Source organism: Mesocricetus auratus, unplaced genomic scaffold, assembly GCF_017639785.1.
Source record: "Mesocricetus auratus isolate SY011 unplaced genomic scaffold, BCM_Maur_2.0 Super-Scaffold_2245, whole genome shotgun sequence".
NCBI classification, from domain to species: domain Eukaryota; kingdom Metazoa; phylum Chordata; class Mammalia; order Rodentia; family Cricetidae; genus Mesocricetus; species Mesocricetus auratus.
The window spans coordinates 42,597,409-42,622,464 of record NW_024429180.1 but is presented as its reverse complement, the minus strand read 5'-3'; the positions used below and the strand labels follow the sequence as shown (position 1 = coordinate 42,622,464).

The following is a 25,056-nucleotide window of genomic DNA, read 5'->3' as shown; positions in this document are numbered from 1 at the left end:
GAAACCATCTGACTTGCCGAAGAATGGTATGCTCAGCTAGTCAAGTTATTTGTGTCTTAATTTCTTGGAGGGTCATTAAGACCTCATCACTAAAATTTAGCAAATGACTTTTTCAGTTCTTTTCTTGATGGCTCTCTGTTTAGTCTGTTTTACCAGGGTTTGGTGGCAAACAAAAACTATTTCAATATACTTTTGCTTTTGCATTTTTTAATATTGAGAAAATACTTTAGTCCATGACATGTTTAAATACATTTTGTCAAATTCTTAAAGTTTTCACTGTTAACAAAGATATCTGTACTGTGAAACCAATCACTCAAGTTAGCCCTTTTGACAGAAAAAAAAAAAACCAGTTTCACCTTTTAGTTAAAATGAGTGTAATATAGTTTAAAGAATGAAATTTTCAAAAATTATTGAGAAATAAGTATGGGACATCTGTGAACTGTTTTATTAAAACCAGTAAAGTAAAAAGTAAGGGGATTTTGTGGTTACATTTTTGACTATTTTCTTTATGTATGCCATGCATTCATTACATTGATAACATATTTCATAATAAATGATTTTGTAGCATTGATCTTTTTAAAAATTGATAAAATGAATATAATATTAAGGTAAGAATTTCATAATTTTAGGAGTGTTATAGAGGCATGGTGTTCTTCTATTAAATGTGTAGTAAACTATATTGATTTAGTTTGGGGTGTAATTGAATACAAATCGCTTAGAAGAATTGGAAATAAATTTGCTAATTTTTAAAGCTTTATGCTCAAGCCGGGCGTTGGTGGCGCACGCCTTTAATCCCAGCGCTCGGGAGGCAGAGGCAGGCGGATCTCTGTGAGTTCGAGACCAGTCTGGTCTACAGAGTGAGTTCCAGGACAGCCTCCAAAGCCACAGAGAAACCCTGTCTCGAAAAACCAAAAAACAAACAAACAAACAAAAAAAGCTTCATGCTCATACTTTTGATGTATTTAGTGAAGCAGAAAACTAATTGGAGCAGAGACTGGTGTTCAACCTTGTCATAATAAAAGCATGAAAATAGAGTTTTATATGACGGAGAATGACTATGGGTTTGAATATTTCATGATGTTATTTGAGAGTAAGTTTTGCCTATCTAGTTGTTTGGCATACTTTTGTTCTGAACCACATATGTTCCCCCAGTACTCAGCCAGACTCTCGTGAAAAGTTTTATAGTGCTCTACCAGGAGCTGCTATTGGTTACACTAGATGGATCAGCATCAGTTATCAGTCACGTGACATTTCAGTTGCTCAGCAGTGCTCTTAAAGATGTATCTTATTACCGTTTTTGTGTGTGAGTGTGAACATGTGCACAGAGGTCAGGCCAACTTGCAGGAGCTGGTTCTCTCCTTCCACCTTGTAGGTCTAGGGATTTACTCAAGTCTTTAGGCTTAGAGACAAGTTGTCCGTCCCCCCCCCCCCAACGTGCTGCCCATCAACACTGGATTTTTTAAAAAGTGGTAGCATATTTTCAAGATAATAATTGAGACAAGCTGAGTGTTTAGCTTACCTTCAAGTGTGTTAAAAAGCTGTGCTTGAAGTTTTCTATGCTCTGCTGTCTGACATCTCCCATCTTGGCTTATTGATAAGCCTCACGTCCCCACTCTATAATGTGCTTTATTTGACACAAGCCAGCACAGACCAAAATAGCTCTAAAGCAGATCTTTGCTTTTAGTACAAACATTAATATCGTGAGACAATTTTATTTACATTGACTTGAATAGTGTTAGAGTGTTTAAAGGATTCTGGTTTTGATCATGCACATATGTGATCCTTTAGTTAGTGTCCTGACACAATGTACTGTAGTAAAATATGTCAGGGAAGGGCCTATTCTGAACACTTGGAAGTCTGAAAATGGATTCTGCAAGACTGCTGTGCACTGTACCCTTGGAAAGTGCTTATATCACTTCATCCCAGGGCATTGTCAGATAGAAAAAACAATAAGTAGTTAATATTGGGCTGGAGAAATGGCTCAGTGATTAAGAGCATTGGCTCCTCTTCCATAGGTCTTGAGTTCAATTTCCAGAAACCACATGGTGGCTTACAACCATCGGTAATGGGATCTGATTCTGTCTTCTGATGTGCATGAAGACAGAACACTCATATACATGAAATAAGTATTTAAAAATAAGTACTTAATAACTTTTAAATTGATTAATTAAAAATTTATATGTATGGGTGCTTTGCCTACATATATGTATATGTACTACTTGTGTGCCTAGTGCCCATGAAGGCCAGGAGAGGTCATTGAATACCCTGAAACTGGTGTTTGAGACAACTGTGAGCAGCCAAATGGGTCCTGGGAATGGAGCCTGTGTCCTGGAAGAGCAGCAAGTGCCGAGCCATCTCTCCAGCCTTCCCAATCAGTAATTGTAATACAACAGGAGAGATCCCTGCAGAAAGGAATGGAATGATAGGTTCTTGAGGGAAGAGGAGATTGTGTCAGAGGAAGAGTCGGGGAAGATTCAGTGGAGGAGGGAAAGCTACTGAGGAGCGGTTGAGTGAAAGGAGAGTTGCGTGAGAGGTGTAGAAGACAGTAGGCTGAAGGCTCCGTCAGTCACTGCTGGGGAATGCTAGGGCAGAGCTGACTGCAGATGGCTGGGCAGGCCGAGAGCAGAATTCCGTCTTTTTTCAGGGTGAAGTTAAGGTGTCTGTAGACCGTGTGGGTGAGTGTGCAATAGGCTACTGGCAGCTGTGTAACTCAGGACAGCCAAAGTACACATTTAGGAGCTGTGTTAGGGGCAGGGTTCTTGGTACGAGATAGATGGCTCCCAAGACTAGCACTCTAGCCAAAGATGGGCAAGCTCATGATTTTTAAGGCAGAAATGATGACATGCCTGGTTCTTCTCTGTGTCACGCCTCCTCTTTGTCTGCAGGACACATGGTTAATTGATCATTGCCTCATTTCTCAATGAGAATAATTTCCATTGTGGTTTCTTCCTTTGTGTTGTTACAAAGCCTCTAGCTTGATGGTTAAGTGTTTGGGGATCTTCCGTTCACTCTTTTGTCATTGATTTCTAGTTTAATTTCATTATGGTCAAGCAGCATACTTTAGGATTTCAGTCTTTTGAAACTCACCAAGGCTTGTGTTATACTCAATCCATGACACATTTTGGCTAATGTTAGAGATGCTTAAAACTATGTATCATGCTGCTAGCTGGGTGTTGGTGGCGCACGCCTTTAATCCCAGCACTCAGGAGGCAGAGACAGGTGGATCTCTGTGAGTTCCAGGCCAGCCTGGTCTACAGAGCCAGTTCCAGGACATCCTCTAAAACAATACAGAGAAACACTGTCTCGAAAAACTAAAAACAAAGCCAAAACAAAACAAAACAAAATAACAACAACAAAACTATGTATTGTGCTGTTATGTGAGTGGGTTCAGGCTCTTTGTCCACAGCTCTACCTTGTCTTGGTCAAAGGACCAGGAAGCAGCTTCCTGAGTTCTGTAGCCATTTATCTCCAACTTCTTTCTTAACTTGTAGAGATGAACATATTAAATTACTGGGCATATTTTGGGTTTATTTTATTTCTACTCTCAGTTCTGTTAAGATTATTATTTTTTAATAGTTATTTCCCAGATGCTTCCTTGCTAGGTCACTCCCATAGGTTTGCTGTGTTCCTCTACAGAGGCTACAACTGTTAGGAGGCTGCCTGATCTAGTATCTGATCTGCTTGCTCTCTCCAATGTCCTTTGAGCCTAGGGGTTGTCATGACTTCCTGTCATTGTTAGTTGCAAGTACTGCATTCCCCTTTTGTTTCTTGAATTCTGCTCTCACCTTCACGTGGTTCTTTATCATCCAATAAACAGGCATTTTACTGAGTGTGAGGCCAAAACCAGGTAGGCTCAAGCAGGAAGCGTGGAGAAGAATTTCGTATGTACAACAAGTAAGAATAGCATGGAGTCACTGAAAGCAACTCCCTCTTTGAGCAATAGAAAGGAAACATGGGGGCTGGAGAGATGGCTCAGTGGTTAAGAACACTAGCTGGTCTTCCAGAGTTCCTGAGTTCAATTCCCAGTAATCACATGATGTCTCATAATCACCTGTAATGATACTAGGTGCACTCTTCTCCATGCTTCATTATTTTTCTGGTAATCTGTATATAGTCATATAGGAAAGTATTTTGTAGGTACATTCCTGAGCATGCTCACTTTATAGATCAAGAAGAGATGGTGGCTACATTTTGCTAAAATGGAGGACTAGAACATTTTGGGGCATATTCTGTTCATATTATAACAATGTTGGTCAAAAAGGCCCCTGGGCATGCTCACTTTGCAATTCTAAAGATGGCCGGAAGGTGTGGTGGCACAATCCTATAGTCGCAGCCCTGGAGAAATGGAGCATAATGGGTTCAAGTCCAGCTTGAGCTGCATTGCAAGTTCAAGGCTCACCTGAGCTACATAGCACAGTCACGATCAACCTGAGTACCCTCTCGTCCTGGAGAGCTGGGGGTGGGTTTGATGGCAGACAAGGATATTCCCAAGCAAGTCTGCTTTTCTCCCCAAAGTTTTGGTTGAAAAAAGAAAAGGGCAATTTGAAAGTATGCTAATACAGGGTTTTGCTTACAGGGGTGTGTGAGACTACCGATTATGTTCTTTCATTTCCTCATTTTGGATGGCCCAGTGTTCTGTTTGCTCCTTGCTAGCACTCTGACAAATGGCTCTGTTTAGGGAAAGGGTTTCATTCGTAGGAAAATTTATTGTAGAAGCCTGAAATGGTTCAGCATGTTCAGCGTGCTGAGCTTTTGTGTGAACTCTACACAAGCCAGAATCATTTGGGAAGAGGGAACCTCGGTTGGGAAAATGCCCCCACCAGACTGGCTTGTAGGCAAACCTGTGGTGTATTTTCTTGATTGATGATGGATGTGGGAGGATCACTGTGAGTGGTACCACTCATGGCTCAGTGGTCCTAGGTGCTATAAGAAAGCAGGCTGAGCAAATCATGGGAAACAAGCCAAGAGGCAGCATCATTCCAGTGCCTCTTCATCAGCTCCTGCTCCAGGTTCCAGCTCTGTTAGAGTTGCTGTCCTGACTTCTTTTAATGATGAACTGAGATGTGGCCATGTAAGCCAAATAAACCCTTTCCTCCCCAAGCTGTTTTGGGTATGTTGTTTTTATCACAACAATAAAAATCCTAGCTGAGACAGTCAATGTCTAGTGAGGTCATTGTGGTTGAGGTTCAATAAGTGCGAGTAGTTGCAGAAGAGATCTGAGAGGAAATTCAGGACTAAGATTAGAAACACCCTTTCTAGGCCATTCCAAAGGCCATCATGATTTGTTTCTGATTATATTTGGTTTTTATGATGGCTCTGTTGAAGCTAGATTGTGAAGAAGCAGACCTGTGGGGGGTATGAGAGAAGGCTGCCTGGGACTATCATGGATTGGGTTGTAGGAGGGAAACGAACGATTCCAAGTTGTCATTAGTACAACTGGGGAGTACAGTTTTCAATGCGAAGATCAGACGTTCAGTTCTAATACTGAGGGAAACCTTCTTACTTCTTTAAAAAAAAACCTTAGTGTACGTGATTGGGGGCGTAGCTCCACGGGTAGATCTTGCCAACATTCATAAAGCTTTTGGTGCCATCTTCAGCCCTGTATAAGCTGAATGAGGTGGTTTGTGCGGTAATATTAGAATGCTGGGTGCATAGTCAGATGGAAGCTAGCTGGGATACTTGAGACCCCATCTTTCTTTTCTTTTCTTTTATTAATTTAATTTTAAATAGCTTGCTTCACATGCCAATCCCAGTTCCCTCTCCCTCCCCTCCTCCCACACCTTCCCACCATCTCCTGTAGCCTCCCACCCTATTGCCAATTCCTTCCACATAGGGGATATCCAGAGTCTGTCATTTCGCTCAGGGCAGGGTCCAGGCACTCCCCCTAAGAGTCCAGGCTGAGAGAGCATCCCTCTTTGTGTTATGGACACACGAAGTCCATTTGTATGCCAGGGATAAACACTGAAACACTGCCCAGGGCCCCATAGGTTACCCAGGCCTACTCACTGACTCTCACATTCAGGAGGTCTGGATCAGTCCCATGCTGGCTTCCCAGCTGTCGGTCTGGGGTCCAAGAGCTCCCACTTGTTCAGATCAGCTGTCTCTGCTGGTTTTGCCAGCCCATTCTTTGCCAATTTGCTCATTGTTCCTCTCTCTCTGTCACTGGGTTCCATGGGTTCAGCTCAGTGTTTAATTGTGGGTGTTTGCCTCTGCTTCCATCAGTCACTGGATGAAGGTTCTAGGATAGCATATAGGATAGACATCAAGTTCATTATCAGGAATTGGCATTCAAGGTGGTCTCTCCACTACTGCTTAGCTTGCCAGTTGGTGTCATCCCTTTAGATCACTAGAGGTCTCACTGGTGCTAGATCTGTCTTCTAGCCTATGACTCCCTCTTCCCCCTATTCTACCCCTCAACTCAACCTTCCTGTTCCCCCATGACCTACTCTCTCTTCCTCTCTTCCTCCTCTCTTCTTTCCAGCTCCCACTCCCCCACCCCACCCCTCGACGTGTTCCCAGTCTGTTCAGAAGATCTTGCCTCATTCCTCTTCTCTGGGGTACCATGCGTATCTCTCTTAGGTTCTTTCCTGTTTCCCAGACTCTCTGTCAGTGGAAGTGTAGACTGGCACTATCCTGATCCATGTCTAAAATCCGTATATGAGTGAGTACATACCATGTTTGTCTTTTTGTGACTGGGTTACCTCACTCAGGATGGTTTCTTCTAGTGCCTTCCGATTACCTGTGTATTTCAAGATTCCATTGTTTTTTTTTCTGCTGAGTAATACTCCATTGTGTAAATGTACCACATTTTCTCTATCCCCTCTTCATTTGAGGGGTATCTGGGTTGCTTCCAGGTTCTGGCTATTACAAATAATGCTGCTATGAACATAGTGGAGCAGATGCCCTTGTTGTATGAATTTGCATCTTTTTGATATATGCCTAAGTGTGGAATTGCTGGGCCTTGTGGTAGATTGATTCCCATTTTCCTGAGGAATCTCCATACTGATTTCCAAAGTGGGTGTACGAGTTGGCACTCCCACCAGCAGTGGAGGAGTGTTCCCCTCTCTCCACATCCTCTCCAGCATAAATTGTCTTCGGTGTTTTTGATTTTAGCCATTCTGACAGGAGTAAGATGGTATTTCAAAGTTGTTTTGATTTGCATTTCCCTGATGGCTAAGGATGTTGAGCACTTTCTTAAGTGTCTCTTGGCCATTTTAGCCTCCTCTATTGAGAATTCTCCTCCCCCTCTCTTCTGTACCCCACCTTTTAATTGGATCCTTTGGTGTTTTGGAGACTTACATATTGAGTTCTTTGTAAATTTTGGAGATCAGCCCTCTGTCAGATGTGGGGTTAGTGAATATCATTTCCCATTCTGTGGGCTGCCTTTTCTCTTGTTGACTGTGTCCTTTGCCTTACAGAAACTTCTTAGTTTCAGGAGGTCCCATTTGTTAATTGTCGATCTTAGTGTCTGTGCTACTGTTGTTATGTTCAGGAAGCGGTCTCCTGTACCAACTCGTTGAAGAGTATCTCCCACTTTCTCTTCTAAGAGTTTCAGTGTGGTTGGATTTATTTTGAGGTCTTTGATACATTTGAACTTAAGTTTTGTGCAAGGCGATTGACATGAATCTATCTTCAGTCTTCTGATTGCCAATGCCCAGTTATGCCAGCACCATTTGTTGAAGATGCTTTCTTTTTTCCATTGTATAGTTTTAGCTTCTTTGTCAAAAATCAAGTGTTTATAGGTGTGTGGGTTAAAATCAGGATTTTCAATTGGTTCCATTGGTCTACCTGTCTATTTTTATATCAATACCAAGCTGTTTTCAGGACTAGAGCTCTATAATAGAGCTTGAAGTCAGGTATGGTGATGCCTCCTGAAGTTCCTTTATTGTATAGGGTTGTTTGGGCTATCCTGGGCCTTTTGTTTTTCCATATAAAGTTGATTATTGTTCTTTCAAGGTCTGTGAAGAATTGTGCCGGAATTTTGATAGGGATTGCATTGAATCTGTAGACTGCTTTTGGCAAGATTGCCATTTTTATTATGTTGATCCTACCAATCCAAGAGCATGGGAGATCTTTCCATTTTCTGGTATCCTCTTTGATTTCTTTCTTTAAAGACTCAAAGTTCTTGATATACAGGTCTTTCATTTCTTTGGTTAATATTATCCCCAGATAATGAAGACACAACATACCCAAACTTATGGGACACTCTGAAAGCAGTGCTGAGAGGAAAGTTCATAGCACTAAGTGCCCACATGAAGAAACTGGAGAACAGTCACACTAGAGAATTAATAGCACAGCTGAATGCTCTAGAATAAAAAGAAGCAAACTCACCCAGGAGGAGCAGACGACAGGAAATAATCAAATTGAGGGCTGAAATCAGTCAAGTAGAAACCAGGAAAACATTGCGAAGAATCAATGAAACAGAGTTGGTTCTTTGAGAAAATCAACAAAAGAGACAAACCTCTGTCCAAACCAACCAAAAGACAGAGAGAGAGAGAGAGCATGCTAATTAACAAAATCAGAAATGAAAAGGGGGACATAACAATGGACACTGAGGAAATCCAGAGAATCATCAGGGCATACTTTGAAAATCTGTACTCCATAAAATTAGAAAATTTAAAGGAAATGGACAATTTCCTGGATAGGTATCACTTGCCAAAACTAAATCAAGAACAGATAAACAATCTAAACAGACCTATAACCCTTAATGAAATAGAAGCAATCATCAAAAGTCTCCCAACCAAAAAAAGCACAGGGCCAGATGGCTTCAGTGCAGAATTCTACCAGAAATTCAAAGAAGAGCTAATTCCAATACTCCTCAAAGTATTCCACACAATAGAAGCATAGAAGCAGGAGGCTCACTGCCAAGCTCTTTTTTTTTTTTTGAGACAGGGTTTCTCTGTGTAGTTTTGGAGGCTGTCCTGGCACTCGCTCTGTAGACCAGGCTGGCCTCGAACTCACAGAGATCTGCCTGCCTCTGCTTCCCTAGTGCTGGGATTAAAGGCGTGCGCCACCAACGCCCGGCGCCAAACTCTTTTTATGAGGCTACATTTACCTTGATATCCAAGCCACACAAAGACACAACTAAGAAAGAGAACTATAGATCAATTTCCCTCATGAACATCGATGCAAAAATACTCAATAAAATACTCGCAAACCGGATTCAAGAACACATCAGAAAAATCATCCACCATGATCAAGTAGGCTTCATCCCAGGAATGCAGGGATGGTTCAACATTAGAAAATCTATCAATGTAATCCACCATATAAATAAACTGCGAAAGAAAAACCACATGATCATCTCACTAAATGCTGAAAAAGCCTTTGACAAAATCCAGCACCCCTTCATGATAAAGGTTCTAGAGAGATCAGGGATAACAGGAACATACCTGAATATAATAAAAGCAATATACAGTAAACCAACAGCTAACATCAAACTAAATGGAGAGAAACTCAACGCAAATCCTCTAAAATCAGGAACAAGACAAGGCTGTCTACTCTCTCCATATCTCTTCAATATTGTACTTGAAGTTCTAGCAAGAGCAATAAGACAACAAAAGGAGATCAAGGGGATACAAATAGGAAAAGAAGAAGTCAAACTTTCACTATTTGCAGATGATATGATAGTTTACATAAGTGACCCAAAAAACTCCGCAAGGGAACTCCTAGAGCTGATAAACACCTTCAGCAAAGTGGCAGGATACAAGGTTAACTCAAAAAAATTAATGACCCTATTATATACAGATGATAAAGTGGCTGAGAAAGAAATCAGAGAGACCCCATCTTAAACAACAATAACAACAACAACAACAAAAAAACAGCCTCAAATACAGACAACCCCCCCAACAACAACACACATCAATAAAGAGATTATAGCACACATATTCCTTGGCTTATTTTGTAATTCTCCTATTAGTATCTTTTCTTATTTAAAAATATTAACAAATATATGATGGGCGATTGTAACAAAACACTATAAACTATGGAGATGTAAAAATGCAGCTCTTACCACAAAGGAATAGTAAGAGGGAGTTTATTGTGAAGTCAAATATGAGTCATTGTGGACAAGGAACACAGATTCATGTTCTAATGTAGTAATAGTTTAGTCTTATGAAGCTTTTTTTAAAAATAGTAATCAAGCAAAGAAAGTCATGAAACAAGCCACTTTTTAGATATTGGTGGGAACATCAGGTAGGTGGCCTGGTTATAGCAAAGCAGGGAAATTTCTGCTACCGGTCAGAGATGCTCTCTGATGCCATTCTTAGCCTTTGGGTTGTGTCTGTTAGTACATACTAAAAAATATTTACCAACAGCACAAGGATGTTAGGTCACCCACAGAGGCAGATAATAAACAGCTGTTTAGGATGCTAATAATCTCCCAAGATATTTGGTTCCCAACCTGTAACTTTGGCTCCCTATCAGCACTGAAGTTTTCATTAGTCAACCAGCTTTGTTAAATGTCTACTGATGCTGTTCCTCCTTCCCCATTTGCACTTCAGTCCACAATTGGATAGTGTAGAAACAATAGAAATGTGTTCCTTACATTTTTATAGCTGGAAAGTTCAAAATAGAGTTAATTGTCAATTGCCTGTTTCATAAGGGCACTCATTTCATTTAGGAGGCTGTACCCTTATGAATTAACCACTTACCAAGGGCCCTACCTCTTCATAACATTACCTCGGAGTTAAATTTCATTGGGATGTAAACCTTGATGCCCTAGCATAAACACCCATGCATGCATCTCCTATGATGCATGAGAAGGCAGGGTAAAGGATGAGAACTAGAAATCCTTCAAAGCATTTGCACCAGATTTGCACCAGTCTGCACCTCTGCCCCTGGCGATATTGGAGTACTGTTTCCTTCTCTACCCAGCATCACCAAATTTGAACATTTCTTGCAGATCTCACATCTGAGGATTAGCTTCTCACTTCAGTGTTCATTACCTAAGTCATCAGGTGGTTGGACATTTTCCCCTGTGTTTATTAGTTTGAATTTTCTGTGAATTGCTTATCTATGTATCCAATCTGTATTTTTCTGTTTGGGTGTTTGTGTTTTTTTTATTGGTTGCTGCTAGTTCTTTATATATTTGTCTTCATGTTTATTTGTTATACTTTAGCATTGCATCTGATAACTCTATTATAAAGCTCTTTAAAACTCCGTTTTGAGATCTCAGTGTGTGCTACAGGCTGCCTTTGAACTCGGTCTTCCTGGTGCAGCCTCCACAATACTAGGATTGTGGATACAGCCACCACAGCCAACTCTGTGTGTGGAAGAATGAGAGGGAGAGGCAGGAGGTGAATCCCCAGGGGACTTGCTGCCGTGAAGGTCAATGTGCTACACTACAGAATTTCAGTGGTCTGTGTGGAGATGCTGACTCTACAGGCTCCATGTGGTACCATGATTCATCAACAATTTTGTGATAAGAAAAAAGAAAAAGTTGCCTGGGGGGAGGGCATGGTGGATTATGGAGGAAGTTTGCAACCATAAGGATTTCGTTTTCGGTGTGTTTTGCTTTGGCACCTCCTGGCAGCTAATTTTAGCCCTAATAAGGATTTAGCTCTGTGTAGAGTGCTTAACTTCTCCCAGTTTTTCATGTGTCTTTAATAAATTCTATCAAGCATAAAAATGTTCTCAGAGGCACAGATTTTCTCCTTTGCTAGTCTGGCTTTAGAGGACGGTTTTGAGGCTTAGAGGGCAGGAAGCAGTTAACAAGTGGTAGTGGCTTTGGCATCTCCACAGTCTACGGTTTGGTGTCCAGTATTTGTCAGCAGCTCTGAACCAGCCAGCCTGAGAAACCAAGCTTCTGAACCTTCTCTGCATGTCTTTGAGACCTTTCTAAACAAAGTTCTAGATGCCCGTGCTGTCACTCTGCCATTTTTGCTGTTGGAGAGAACAAAGTCGAGGGAGATTGGTTTAGACCTACACTGTAGGACAGAGGTTAATGTTGCCCTAAAAGATAGAACTCTGTAGACAGTGAGAACTTTCTCTCCCTCTCATTTGTGTTATCTAGAATTCTCATCATTGTCATTTGACCTGAGTTCTGTCTATGCCTGGAATTAGTGAATTTTGAGGGTAATTGGTAAAAGATCTGAAAGGATGTGATGGTTTGCCCTACTGCTGCTTTGAATGTCACATTAGTTAACCTTCCTCTTGACTGATCCACATGCCTGACAGGCAATTTAAAGGGTAAGAGAACAATTTCAGAGGGTTCAGTTTTTCACGGTGTGGGAACCACTCACATCATGGTGGGTAGGGAAAAAGCCAGGTAAAGATAACTCGAGGCACAACCAGGAACATACTGAAGGTTCTAGAGCCTCCTAAGATAGGACCCCCAATTGTAGCATGAATAATAAATGGCCCAGAGACAGATATTGAGGTTCAACCTGAAGATCCGGGAAGCAAAGCAGGGGCCACTAGGTCTTACCTCTACCTCAGGCTGAATGGACTGATCCTGTCTCCATGAGCTCTCACCAAGCCTCAGACTGCAACCTCTTCTCAGTGTGACTGGAGAATGAATGCCTCCTACTGAATACTGAAGACCCTGCTTCTATCTTTTTTACATTTCTAGAGCTGGCATTGAAGGTGTGAGCTATGATTCTCTTTTAGATTGCTTCAATCTTGGGTAGATCCGGGTGGCCTTGGACTCAGAGATCCATCTACCTCTTAATCTTGGGTCCTAAGATTAAAGGTGTGCATCACCACCTCCTAGCTTTTGGCTGCTGGGATTAATATGTGCCTGGCTTCTATGGCTTGTGGCTGACTTTGCTTTCTGATCCTCAGGCAAGCTTTAATAAATCATAAATAATATATCATTACAACCAATCAGGGACCAAGTGCTCAAATCATCAACCCATAGTGAACTCTAAAGGATTTCATAAAATTCTACCCCTGCCTTCCAAAGGCTCACTGTCATCTCATGAGTACAATGCATTTAGTCAATACCCAAGAGTCCCTTCAATCTTGACATTTCCAGTATTATTCCAAAGTCCAAATTCAAAGTCTCCTCTGATACTCAAGGCTAACTCAGTTGTGAATCTCTGTAAAATCAGAAAGAAAAATCATGCTCTTTTTAGTGTACAATGGCATATCCCAAAAGAGAGGAACGAGAGACTACCAATGGAAGGTCAAACAAGACCATGGAAGTCTACGTCTGTAGTCTGGTGCACGTGGCAGCGCCGTCTAGACTGCAGTTACTTGGGTATCTTACCTGCATGCCCTGATCCCCTGGCTTTGCTGTTTGTAGCCCTGTGACACCTGCAGCTCAAATGGCTTATTTTTTGGTCTGGCTTTATTCACTGATGGCAGGATTCCTCAACAGACATTCCTCTTTCAACATCTCCAATATCCTACAGTCTTTATGACAACAACATAGGCTTTATACTTACAACTTTGTGTATTTTCTCTAGGGGATCCATGTGGAAAATCTTACCATAAATGCACATTGTCTAACCCATCAGGCCTTCCTTAAAATTCTGGGTGGAAGCCTGCATGACCTCATAACTCTTGCACTCTGCATACTTACCAAACAAGCGCCACATGGATAATGCCAAGAACTTCCACCAGTTCAAGTAGTAGCCAGGCCCCAGTGGTGGCAGCCCCCCCCCCCAACAAAACAAAATACTTCCCTTGGGTGTTATTTTTGTCTTTGTATTTATTTATCTTTTTGTTTTTACAATGATACGACAGTTTCCTGTCCCTCTTCTCCTCCCAATCCTTCCCCCCTCACTTTCCCTTCTCCCCCCATCCTCTCTTCTTCCATTTCTTTTCAGAAATGGGAAGCCCTCCCATGGATATCAACCATTAAGTTTTAGTGAGTCTAGGCACCTCCTTTCCTATGAAGACTGCATGAGGCAACCCAGTAGGAGGAAGGGGTCCCAAAAGCATGCAACCGAGTCAGAGGCAGCCCCTGCTCCCACTGTTAGGAGGCTCATAAGAAGACCAAGCCACACAAATGTAACATGTATGTAGAAGACCTAGTGCCACACAGGCAGTTCAGTCTCTGGAAGCACCTGTAGGCCCAGGTTAGAGAGACAGCTGGCATGGGGTGGGCCTAAGCTCCCATCAGAGTTAACTGTTGAGCTCTGCTTATTATAGCATCCGAGCACTTCTCTAGCCTGCACCCAAACTTCCTGCTCACAAACTAGTTCCGATGACCTGAGAACTGCATGATCAGGCTCAGTTATTAACGACCCCTGTTTTTGTTACCCATTTCCCAGTTCAAGTTGAGTTTGTTTTCTCACAATGAAGGATAATGGACAAGAACGACAGAAGGACAAGCAAGCAGGATTTTATTGAGAGAGTAGTAGTTCCCCTGCAGCAAAAGTGGGTCATGAACATGGGCTGCTAAGTAGTGTTTTGGAGCAGGCATCATATGCCCTGGGAATCATTTTGTTCCATGAATATGTAAATTAGGCATCTGGGTGGGATTATTTTACCTGGCTAATTTGAATGTGTGTGGGGAATTCTGATTGGTTGGTGGATCAAGAGCTGGAGCACAGGCTCAGGAAAGCCTTGGCAGAGGAAAAGGCACCAGGACACGTGTGTGTGTGTGTGTGTGTGTGTGTGTGTGTGTGTGTGTGTGTGTGTGTGTGTGTGTGTGTGTGTAAGACACTGAGAAGTCCCTGAGGGTGAGGTTGGTGGGAGAAAGGCACCAAAAAGTGCCAAGCAGGGATGAGGGGGTGGGGGAAACACTGATATCTTGATGGGCTGGAGCTTTGGGATATAAGCTCTTGAGTTCACCAAATATATAAAGTTTGTCCTAAAATTTAGGTGTTCGTGGGGCTGACTGTGGGTTCTGTTGGGACATGGAGACTCATTTTCCTTGTGCCTGTAACCCTAAGCGTCCATAGAGTGGGGCTGCCTTGCTCCCATCAGTGTGGTTCAAGTTTCCTGTACTATTTCCACACTACTGTGACAAAATTACTTGACATAGATAGTTTAGAGGAGGAAACACTTATTTGGCACACAGTTTCAGACAGTCCAGTCCATTATGGTGGGGAAGGCGTGGCACGGTGCACTTCTGTTCACATCGTGCAGAGCCTGGACTAGATGAAGAAAGTGGCCACAGATGCCTTAAGGACCCATCCCCAGTGACCTGCTCTCCTTATCTAGATTCCACCTCCTAAAGCCTCCAGAATCTTTTGAAATGGTGCCACCAACCATGTGTTCAAGTCACAAACCTGTGGGGGACACAAAGTCAGATCATAAGGCTGTAAATAAAATCTGATTAGGGTCAGTGAAGTGATCCCTCTCTTACTGACTAGTATAAGTGAATAAATGTTAACAAATTACAGCTTTCCAACATGAATTTTCTGTATTACTGTTGCCTGTATTAGTATTGCTGTTAACATAAAATATAAGTCTGGCTAATAGAATTTAATTTTCTTTTTGGTAGCCTAGCTCCTCTAATGTGGGTTTTCTCAGTACTCACTCCTCACTGATACAACTTACACTGTGGATAGAAATGTTAGACATGTACCTGGTATATTGTGTAGTCCCTCCTTGGAGGTCAAGAGAATTGTTATTGCCAGAATACAGTGTGTGTGACTTGTCTCTTGTAATGATTGTATTTCTTCTTTTTTAGGTGACACAGTTAATATTGGAGATGTGTCCTACAAGGTGAAAACACCCAAGAACCCGGAACTTGTCCCACAAAACTACAGTAAGAAATGACATTTGTGAATGAATACATTTTTAAATTTCATTGTGGGCACTAAAAAATACATTAGAGTGACTGGTATAAACCCAAGGTGCTGTCATCAGTCTCATGCAGAATAGTGTATAGTGTTTTTGTTGATTTCTTGCTTTGGAGTGGTTAAATTGGTCTGAGGCATTTCCTCTCCTTGTTTGTGGCTTTTATCTGAAGTGTCCATGTTTGGTACATACTGTGGCTTGAGTTGGACATTAGATATAACAAAACACATTCAGTAAAAATCAGTTCTTATTTAGTTAATTTTGATCATTTTATAAAGTTGTATGGACACAATGATCACTCTCATCACCGATAAATACCCTCTGTGTGTCCTCTTTCCCTGCCACGGAAACCACTGTGCTCTTCTTCGCCATACTAAATCAGCTGCATCTATTTCTTAGCTTTATGAAAATAGTGTCATTATGCTGTGTGTGTGTGTGTGTGTGTGTGTGTAATGTCTGTGTGTATCTGGCTTCTTTCCATTAAGAACATGAATTTGAGGCTCATCCATGTTGCTGAACCTATCCATTGTGAATTTTGTTTTATTGAGATTTAATCCATATTCTACACAGTTCACATTTATCTTATGTGTATGTGTGTGCCTGAGTGTATGTATGTGTACTGCATGTGAGCATGTGCCTAGAGAGAGAGAGAGAGATGTGGTTGTGTGCCATACGATGTCTGTGTTGGGGTCTGAATATGAGTCTTAGTCTACAAAAGCAGCAAGTGCTCTCAACTCTCTCTCCAGACCCAAAGCCCACCCTCTTAAAATAACCATTCAGGGCTTCCTAGTTGTTCTGAGTTGTGCAGTTGTCACCACTGTCTCTCCTCTGAGCACGTTTGTCCCTCCTAAATAGACAAAGCATGATCATTAATGGTCACTCCTTCATGCCCTCTTTCCTCCTTTTCCTCACCTCCAGCCATGGGCAGTCACTGCTACTGTATTTCATATTGCTCTGCAGTTGCCTGCCCTGGATATGTCATTATCAGTGGGGTCATAAACCAAATGGTTTTTCTATCTGGTTTATTTTATTAATGGAATATTTTAGTGTAATGTTTGAAGCTGTAGCATGTGTTACTTCATTGCTATTTATGACTGAATAATATCCCATCATATGAATAGTTTATTTTACTTATTCATTAGTTGATGGGCATTTTGGATGGGCATTGTTTCTTTTTGTGTCTATTGTAAATAATATTGTTACAGAAAATTTTATACTAAAATGGTTTTGTGTTGTTGTTGTTGCAAACATACATAGGAGAGGAATTCCTTGGACATATTGTAGCCCTGTTTAAAGTTTTGAAGAATTACCAACATGATTTCAAAGGAGTTTCAGCATTTTACATTGCCACCAGCAGGGTAGCATGCTTCCAGTTTCTCCACCTCCTCCTTAGTAGTTGCTATTGTCTCCTTTGGTTGGTGTGTGCTTGAGATACTAGGAATTGAAGCCTGGCCCTCATGCTGGCTACATCAGCACTAGCCATTCAGTTGCACCCCTAGCCTTCTTTAGTTTTTGGTTAGAATTTCAGACAGGGTCTCAAGAAGTTGCCCAGCGTGGCTTTGAATTCAGTGTGTTACTCAACCAGCCTTTGATCTTTCTGTCTTAGTCTCATGTGCATCTGGGAGGATAGGCCGTGCTCCAGGCTCTGCCTTTTTGACTGTAACCACCCTCTTACATTTGAAGTAGTATTTTTGGGTTTTGATAGGTCGCTCTCAAATGACTTGCAGTCACTTCATTGCTCAAAATAATTTCACTTTGTCTCTCAAAATTTAAAATATCTTTCTAATAGCCTGGGAAATTAAGTTGACCTTGGGAAGGTTAGCCCTTAGCTGTTTTGATCTGGCCTTTGGTTCAGTTCATGCTAATGTCTTCTTCTATTCTGTATTCCTCTCTAACCACTTAAAGCAATGTTGTTCAGATTATGTATGTATATGTGATATATATCACCCCTTTGTCCCAGTGTCCAAAATAGTGACCTTCCTTCTGTTCCCCTCCCGCCTTTGTGCTGTCATATGAATTATAACCTTATGCGTAGCTCTGGGGTTGGGTGATAGTGGAAGTGACCATGCAAGCATGAGATGAGAACTTAGTCTGTTTCTCAGAACCCACATAAAAAAGCTGGGGGTAATGGCAAATGCCTGTGATCCCAGCACTGTGGAGGCGGAGACAGGCAGATCCCCGGGAGTGAAAGCAGGCCGCCTTACCTAATTGGTGAGGTTCAGACCAAGTAAGAGACCCTGTTTTATAAACCAAGAACAAAAATGCTTGAGGCATGGTGCCCAAAGTTGATCCCTGGTTTCCTTCCATAAGCTTTGTGCCACCCCTCCCCTCATTTTCACTCAGCTATAAGAACACACTCACAAAAAAACGTCCCTGACAGTTTTATCGTCATTGCTTTATAAAGTTGTCTTTTAAGGCTGCAAAAGGAAAGCGCAGACAAAAGCATGTTTATGTGTTCATGTTTACCATGCAGTTTCTTTTACATTTTCTTTGGGTGAGTTTGAATTGCTGTCTAGTGAGCTTTTATGTCAGCCTGAATATTTTTTGCGCTGCAACTCAGCTATGAATGAATGCTCTGTTTTTGTTATCTAGAAATGTCTTAATTTTTTCTTCCTGTTTGGAAGGGTAATTTCACTGACTACAGATTTCTCAGCTGACAGGTTTTTTGTTTTGTTTTGTTTTGTTTTTTTGGCATTTTGAATATGTTATCTTGGTGCTCCCGGCCTCCCTGATCTGTGAGGGTTGGTTACTGATCTCATCAGTCCCCGCCTCCCCCCATGCTGTGAGTCATTTATCACTTTTCTCCTTTTTATACAGACTCTTTCTCTTTTTGGCTTTTGATGGTTTGACTGGGGTCCTGTCCTAGGGGCCTGGTCTCCAGTGTGAGTGTGCTGGGATGATGGTGCCTTTAAGAGACAGGGCCACCGCCCCCAGTGATCTGACTGACAAAGGCCAAGCCTTGCCCTTCCCTGTGCTCATCTTTAGCATCCCATTGGGCTCTCTTCCCCCCACATACTCTTACCATGATGCCGGTATTTGGTTATACAAATGGAAAACTGACTTATACGGTGTTTATTAAGTGCTAACTTCTGACTTTATCCTGTTCAAAAGTCTGTCAAACGTCTTGGTTGTTGAATGCCAAGATTTTGGTCATTTTTTCCCCTTTAATCTCCTCCCTCCCTCCCTCCCTCCCTCCCTCCCTCCCTCCCTCCCTCCCTCCCTCCCTCCCTCCCTCCCTCCCTCCCTCCCTATCTCTCTTCTCTAGAGTTCTTATTATTGGTGTGTTGATGGACTTCGTAACCCGTGTCAGCACCGGAGACTGCTCCTCCTTTTCATTTCTGTTCCGTGGGCTGGGTTGCATCAGTTCGTGTCTTCAAGTTTGCCTTGTTCTGCATGCATCCAGGGATCCTTCTTTACGTCAGATGATTCTGTTACTTGCTCATATCTGCTTCTTAGCCTGTCTAGTGATTTTTTTTCTTTTACTTACTATAACTTTCAACTTCATAGTTTCTGTTTGGAGTTTTAAAATAATTTCTGTCTATTGACATTGTTTGATGACACATTAATGTCATGCTGTCCTTTAATTCCTTACTTGGTTTCTTTTCATTCTAAAAACAGATAGATAATAGCCAATTGCTCGTCGTCCTAGTTTGCTTTCTATTGCTGTGATAACACCATGACCAAAAGCAGCTTGAGGAGGAAAGGGTTTATCTTCCAAGCTCCAGTCACAGTCACTCTGAAGGAAGTCAGGGCAGCATCTCGGGGCAGGAACCTAGAGGTGGGAACTGGAGCAGAGACCAGGGAGGACACTGCCACTGGCTTGCTCAGCCTGCTTTTTTTCCCACCCAGGGCCACCTGCCCAGGACACCGCCCACAGTGACCTGGCCTCCCCACATCAACCATGAATCAAGCAAAGGCCCCACAGGTTTACTTACAGGCCACCCAACACTTTCTTCCTATGCTCTTCTGAGCCATGCTTTCTCATTTCTTTGTTCTGGTAGCTTCTGTTGTTGAAAGTGCACATTTAAAGTAATGTGGCAGCATGGGAAACAGTTTTTTTGTGTGTGGATTTTGTTGTTGCTGCTACTTTAAGTGACTTTGCTTAGCTATTTCTCTAAATTGTGTATTCTTTGTCACCCTCAGTTATTAAGGTTTCCCTTCAGTTTCATGGTCACTAAATGTGCACACAGCTTTCTTTCTTTCTTTTTTTTTTTTTGGTTTTTACGAGAGAGGGTTTCTCTGTATTGTTTTGGAGGCTGTCGGTCCAGCCTGGCCTTGAACTCACAGAGATCCGCCTGCCTCTGCCTCCCGAGTGCTGGGATTAAAGGCATGCGCCACCACCGCCCGGCGCACACAGCATTCTTAAATGGCCTGAAGCAGCACTTCTCTTGGTCTTTACTGAGGGGCTGCTGCTGTGAGCATGCCACGTTGGGAACAGGTTGACACGTTTATGCCTTTCTACAACGTCAGAATTTATTAATTAACAAAAAATTCACAAAGATGCATCAGTCTCATTGGCATTATTACCCCAAGTACTATGGAACCCAACCCTCATAGTGCTCATGACATTGGCAACCAGACTGCTTTTACTTCAGTATCAATTGTATGAATTCTGAGATTACGTATTATATCTGATACAGGTGTGTGTGTGTGTGTGTGTGTGTGTGTGTAAAATGGCTAACATGGGGTTAATGAGGCTACAGAGTTGAAGCTGCCTGACCTGAAAGCAGAGACTAAGAGCTTGGACAGAGGCAAGGAAAATGTCTGGAGGTGATCAGGTAAGAAATCTTACAAACTGCAGGCACAAACCTGTTCAGGGCAGAATTGCCAAATGCAGGGACAAGCCATGTTTGAATATCAGTTTCAATGGTCTGTGTGCCATGGGGAGGGGAAATTGTTGGAGCCCGGGGGCAGAGGTGAGGTCTGTGACTGTAGCAATTCTGGTTGAGTTTTGTGATAAGGGACCAGATGGGTTTCTGTGTGCTGCTGTATCTCAGTCTTTGGGGGCTGAGGGGAGGCGGTGGGATAGGGCTATTGAGTACCAGAAGTGGGAGTGACACCTGGTGTGTGATAAGCACGTGCCGGGTGTTTTCAGATATTGTTTGACTGTGTTCCTGAGTTCTTGATTCAACTTGATAAGTCCATATTTTATTTATGTGAATGTTCGCCATCAGTCTGTGCCATGGCGGAGCTAGACAGATGGTGGCTGTTTACTCATACAAACAAGATGCTGAGTCACTCTCCAGCATTTGCTCTTAAAATGCCCTAGCCAACTGCTTGTGCTGATTAGTTTTTGTCACCTCAACTCAAGCTAGATAGAGTCCCCTGGGAAGAGGCAACCTCAATTAAGAAATCGCCTCCATCAGAGAGTCTGTGAGCATGTCTCTCGGCATTTTAAAAAACATTAATAACTGTGTGTGATGGGCAGGTGGTCCCGCGTTGTATATGAAGTCAGACTGAGCAAGCCACAGAAAGCGAGACACTACGCAGCATCCCTTCATGGCTTCTGCTTCCCTTCCTGCCCTGACTGCCCTTAGTGATGGAGAGTGACGTGACAGCGTAGGTTGAAGCAAACCCTTTCCTCCCCAAGCTGGTTTTGGTAATGTTGTTTATCACAATAACAGAAAACAACCCAGGACACTGCTGTTTGACCAATGGAGCAGCTCAAGGCTAGGCACAGCTTAAAGCAGCTATCTGTAAAATAAGGAATGACTTAAGAGTGCATGGCACGGTCTCCACACCTTTGCTGATCAGCAGGACCTGCACCACACTGGGCATACTCGCTCTCCTTGTAAACGTGCCTTTACCTTCTGCAGACCCCCAGGCTCAGCCAGAAGTAAGACGTCACATCTTCCTAGTGTTTGCTTGGATATATGCTTGGCCCCCTAGGTTCCTAAGCACAGACTGGAGCCTCTGGTGAACATGTATATTTTTAATTTTTTTTTTAGCATTTTTGATCACCCCCCCTTTTTAACTCTAATTGGTTTTCCTGCTGCAGGCAGCTGTAATGCTAAATAATTGTAGCTGCTTTTGGTGGGGTGCACAGTGCTGTTTCTACACAATGAGCTTTGAGTAGGTTAAATAAGGGCACATTCTGAGAATGAACACCACAGAGAGCTGCCAGACCCGCTTGGGTGATGGTTCTCTGGGAGTGGGCTTGGGGACACTGCTTCCTACTTTGTCCCCTTCAGTGGCTGCTAGGTGCTGGTGTTCGTGTATAGTTCTCTGGACATGGGCTTTGGGGGCCACTCCAGCCTATTTTGTCCCCTTCAGTGACTGGTGCTGGTATTCGCTGTGATGGCGGGTGGCTGGCTTACTAGCTACCTTAGAGTCTGGGTGGCAGGGATGGAATAGGGGCAAGTTAAAAACACCACCAAACTTGTGTCCCCCAAGGCTCTCCCGTTTTCCTCGAATTAATGTCTGTCGGCCCATTGAAAGCCTTTTGTTAATTTGTAGAGTTTTGGAAAAATTTATTTGGACAACTTATGTCAGTCTTCTCACTTGTTTTTTAAGTGGAGAGATGAACTTTCAGAGGTCCTTTCTCTGTTGTTCTAGTAATAGATTACTAGAACTGAGCTCTCACATTTGCTTGCTTTTGCCTGAGGAGTTATGAGGTACATGATGTTTTCTTTTACTTACTGGCCATTTTCGTATCTCTGCTTACAAAATGCTTGTTAAAGCCATTTTCCCATTTGAGGGCATTGACTTGTTTGCCTTTTTAAACTGATTTCCATAAGGCTCTCATACATTATGTCTACAGATCTTTTGAATTATATGTATTTACGTATGTACATGTGTGTGTGTGAGAGAGAGAGAGAGAGTAACCATACTTTTTCTCAATGAATTTGCGTAGTCATTTTTCATTGTTAATTGATTGGTAGGTATTTGATTATATTAGGTTGTTTGTTTATTTTGACTTCTGCTCCTTGTGTTTGCGATGATATGTCTTTTTCTAGGAAATTTATAGTTCTGTTTTGATTTAGCTCTGTTTGGAAATTTATTTGTCTTCTGCTCTCGTTTTTGTTATGTTGCTCAGGCTTTGAACTCTTAAGCTCAAGTGGTCCTCCTACCTCAGTCTCCTGGCACCCGAGACTGCAAGTGTGTAGCCCCACGCAGCTGGCACAAAGCTTTCAGGAGACTGCCTTTATTGCGTGGGAATCAAGATTCAGTAGGCTCAGTACAGGTTAAGTGAAGTTTATTCGGGGAGATTGCACTTACAGAAGATGTGGGTGACCGCCACAGGTTCCAGCTCCAAGGATCCCCCCAGTCTGTTCCCTGTGACCCGACCAGCGGCAAGAGAGAGCTCTGGGGTCTGAGACCCCAGATCTAGTCCTGTCCTCCCTCCTGTCCTCACCTGTGTTCACGCCCAAATGGGCGTGGTCCATGCTACAGGTATGGGCGGGGCGGTATCTCCTACGCGCCTCTATTATTCTTTAACTCTTTAGACTCTATAGAGATTGTCTGTTCTTCTGTACGTGCATGTTTTGTCAGTCGTTGTTTTAGAGATTGGGATTTTAAGAAATCCGTTACGTTTTATTAATCAGTTAACTTATTTGTGTACACGTGTGACAACAGGTGTGTGAGCACTCACATGCCACAGAGCATCCGTAGAGTTAGAGGACAATATGTGGGAGTTGGTTTTCTCCCACTGTGTGGGTCCTGAGATTGCCAGGCTGTAACAAGTGCTTTTACTTACTGAGCCATTTTGCAAGCCTGGAAGCAGCTTTAAAAAATTAGTTAGTAGAGAAGATTCCTTTATTTTGTGTGTATATGTCTGCATGCTTGTCTGTGTGCCACTGGTGTGTCTGCACCTGTAGCCACCAGAGGACAGAGCTTGGGAGCATGGGAACTGGAGTCACAGGTGATTGGGAGGAGCCACCATCGGGTTATAAGTCCAGATGGTTTCCTCCCATCCTTCATTCCACAGGGATGAAAGTTAGCTCTTGGCCTCTCCTGTTCTTGAAAGAACTTAGTACTTTCTTCTCAGAGTTCAGCTCATTTGGGTTTCCTTAATTTTTTATTACAATTTTTTTATTGAGTTATACATTCTCCCCTACTCCCCCTTCCTTCCTTCCCTCTCCTCTTCCCTCTGCCCCCTGCCCCCACACCCCCAATTTACTCAGGAGATCTTAATTTTTTTTATTGATCATTTAGGAATCTTCTATTATACACCCCAGTTGTGCTCATCTCCCCATCTTCCCATAACCCCCCTTACTTCCCCTCCAGGAAAAAACCCAAACAAACAGATCTATTTTGTGTTGTCCTTATATTCATCAGAGCATAGTCAAATTCCTAGTGGCCAGCCCTCTAAGGGAGGATGAGTCTTTCTCTGCATCAGCACTGGAAGCCATCATCTGAGGAGAGCCGAGTGGTGACCAGAGCAGGGTGGGGCCAGCCCTCCTGTGTCCTCGGACATTAATTAACACGGCTTCAGGCAGCAGCCTAGACCACAGGCATCCGCATGGACTTCTGTGGTAATATGGGCTGCAGACATCAATGTGGCCCTTGGCTGTATCAGGACCACTGACTTGCTCATGGTCCTCAGTGGCTGCATGGGCCACTAGGCTCGACATGCCACTCACATCAGCATGGCACCCTGACGCAGCAAAGCCTGAGGATATCACCAAGGCAACAGGCAGCGGCACAGACTGCATATGTTCACATGAATCGCAGGCTTCATTGACCACAGACAACATCATGGCCTCTGGTAATATCAAGGACCATGGTGGTCCTTGAAGGAGGTTCAGTCCGGAAAGCAGACCTTTCCTCATCTTGGGCCTCCATTGTTGCCCAGAGCCAGGGGGATCCCACGGCTGTGAAGCAGGTTCGGGGCTGAGTCTGCATCTGCATAAGTGCTGGGCTGTTGCACACTGTCCCGCCAACCCTACTGGGCAATGACAGCATACCAATCTCAGCCCTCTCTCTCACCTCTGGCCACCGCCGGGGTCTCCAGTTTCGCGTCTCTCCATCGCACATGAACTGCTCGGTTTTTGTCTTTCTCACCTCGCCATCACATATTTGTTTTTGTAGCGATGCCTGGCTTGTCTGGCTGTCTTCTGTAGGCTCCCAGGCTCCGATGCAGGGGCGGCACTTGTCTTTCATTTGAATTTCTTTGTTTTTGTTTTTTTTTGAAACACTTTTTATTATATATTTAAATTAGAAACAAGCTTGCTTCCCATGTCAGTCCCAGCTCCCTCTCCCTCCCCTCCACATCTGCTCCCCCCCACCAGCCCCCCCAGCCCCTCACCCAGTCTCCACTCTATTCCCTAGGGAGAGTGAGGCCCTCCATGGGGGATCCCTAGAGTCTGTCATTTCGTTCCGGGGAGGGCACAGACCCTCCCCCCAAGTGTCCAGACTGAGAGA

General features: G+C 43.0%; 1 protein-coding gene across 2 annotated transcripts in view; it reads left to right on the top strand.

Annotated features, from left to right (window-relative positions):
• Vwa8 (von Willebrand factor A domain containing 8) overlaps positions 1–25,056 on the top strand; it is a 347,144-nt gene that overhangs the window by 13,022 nt on the left and 309,066 nt on the right. For both annotated transcript variants that reach the window (XM_040756735.1, XM_040756796.1), the window contains exon 2: positions 15,584–15,661. In XM_040756735.1, the coding sequence (XP_040612669.1) occupies positions 15,584–15,661 (78 nt within the window). The remainder of the gene's footprint in view (positions 1–15,583; positions 15,662–25,056) is intronic.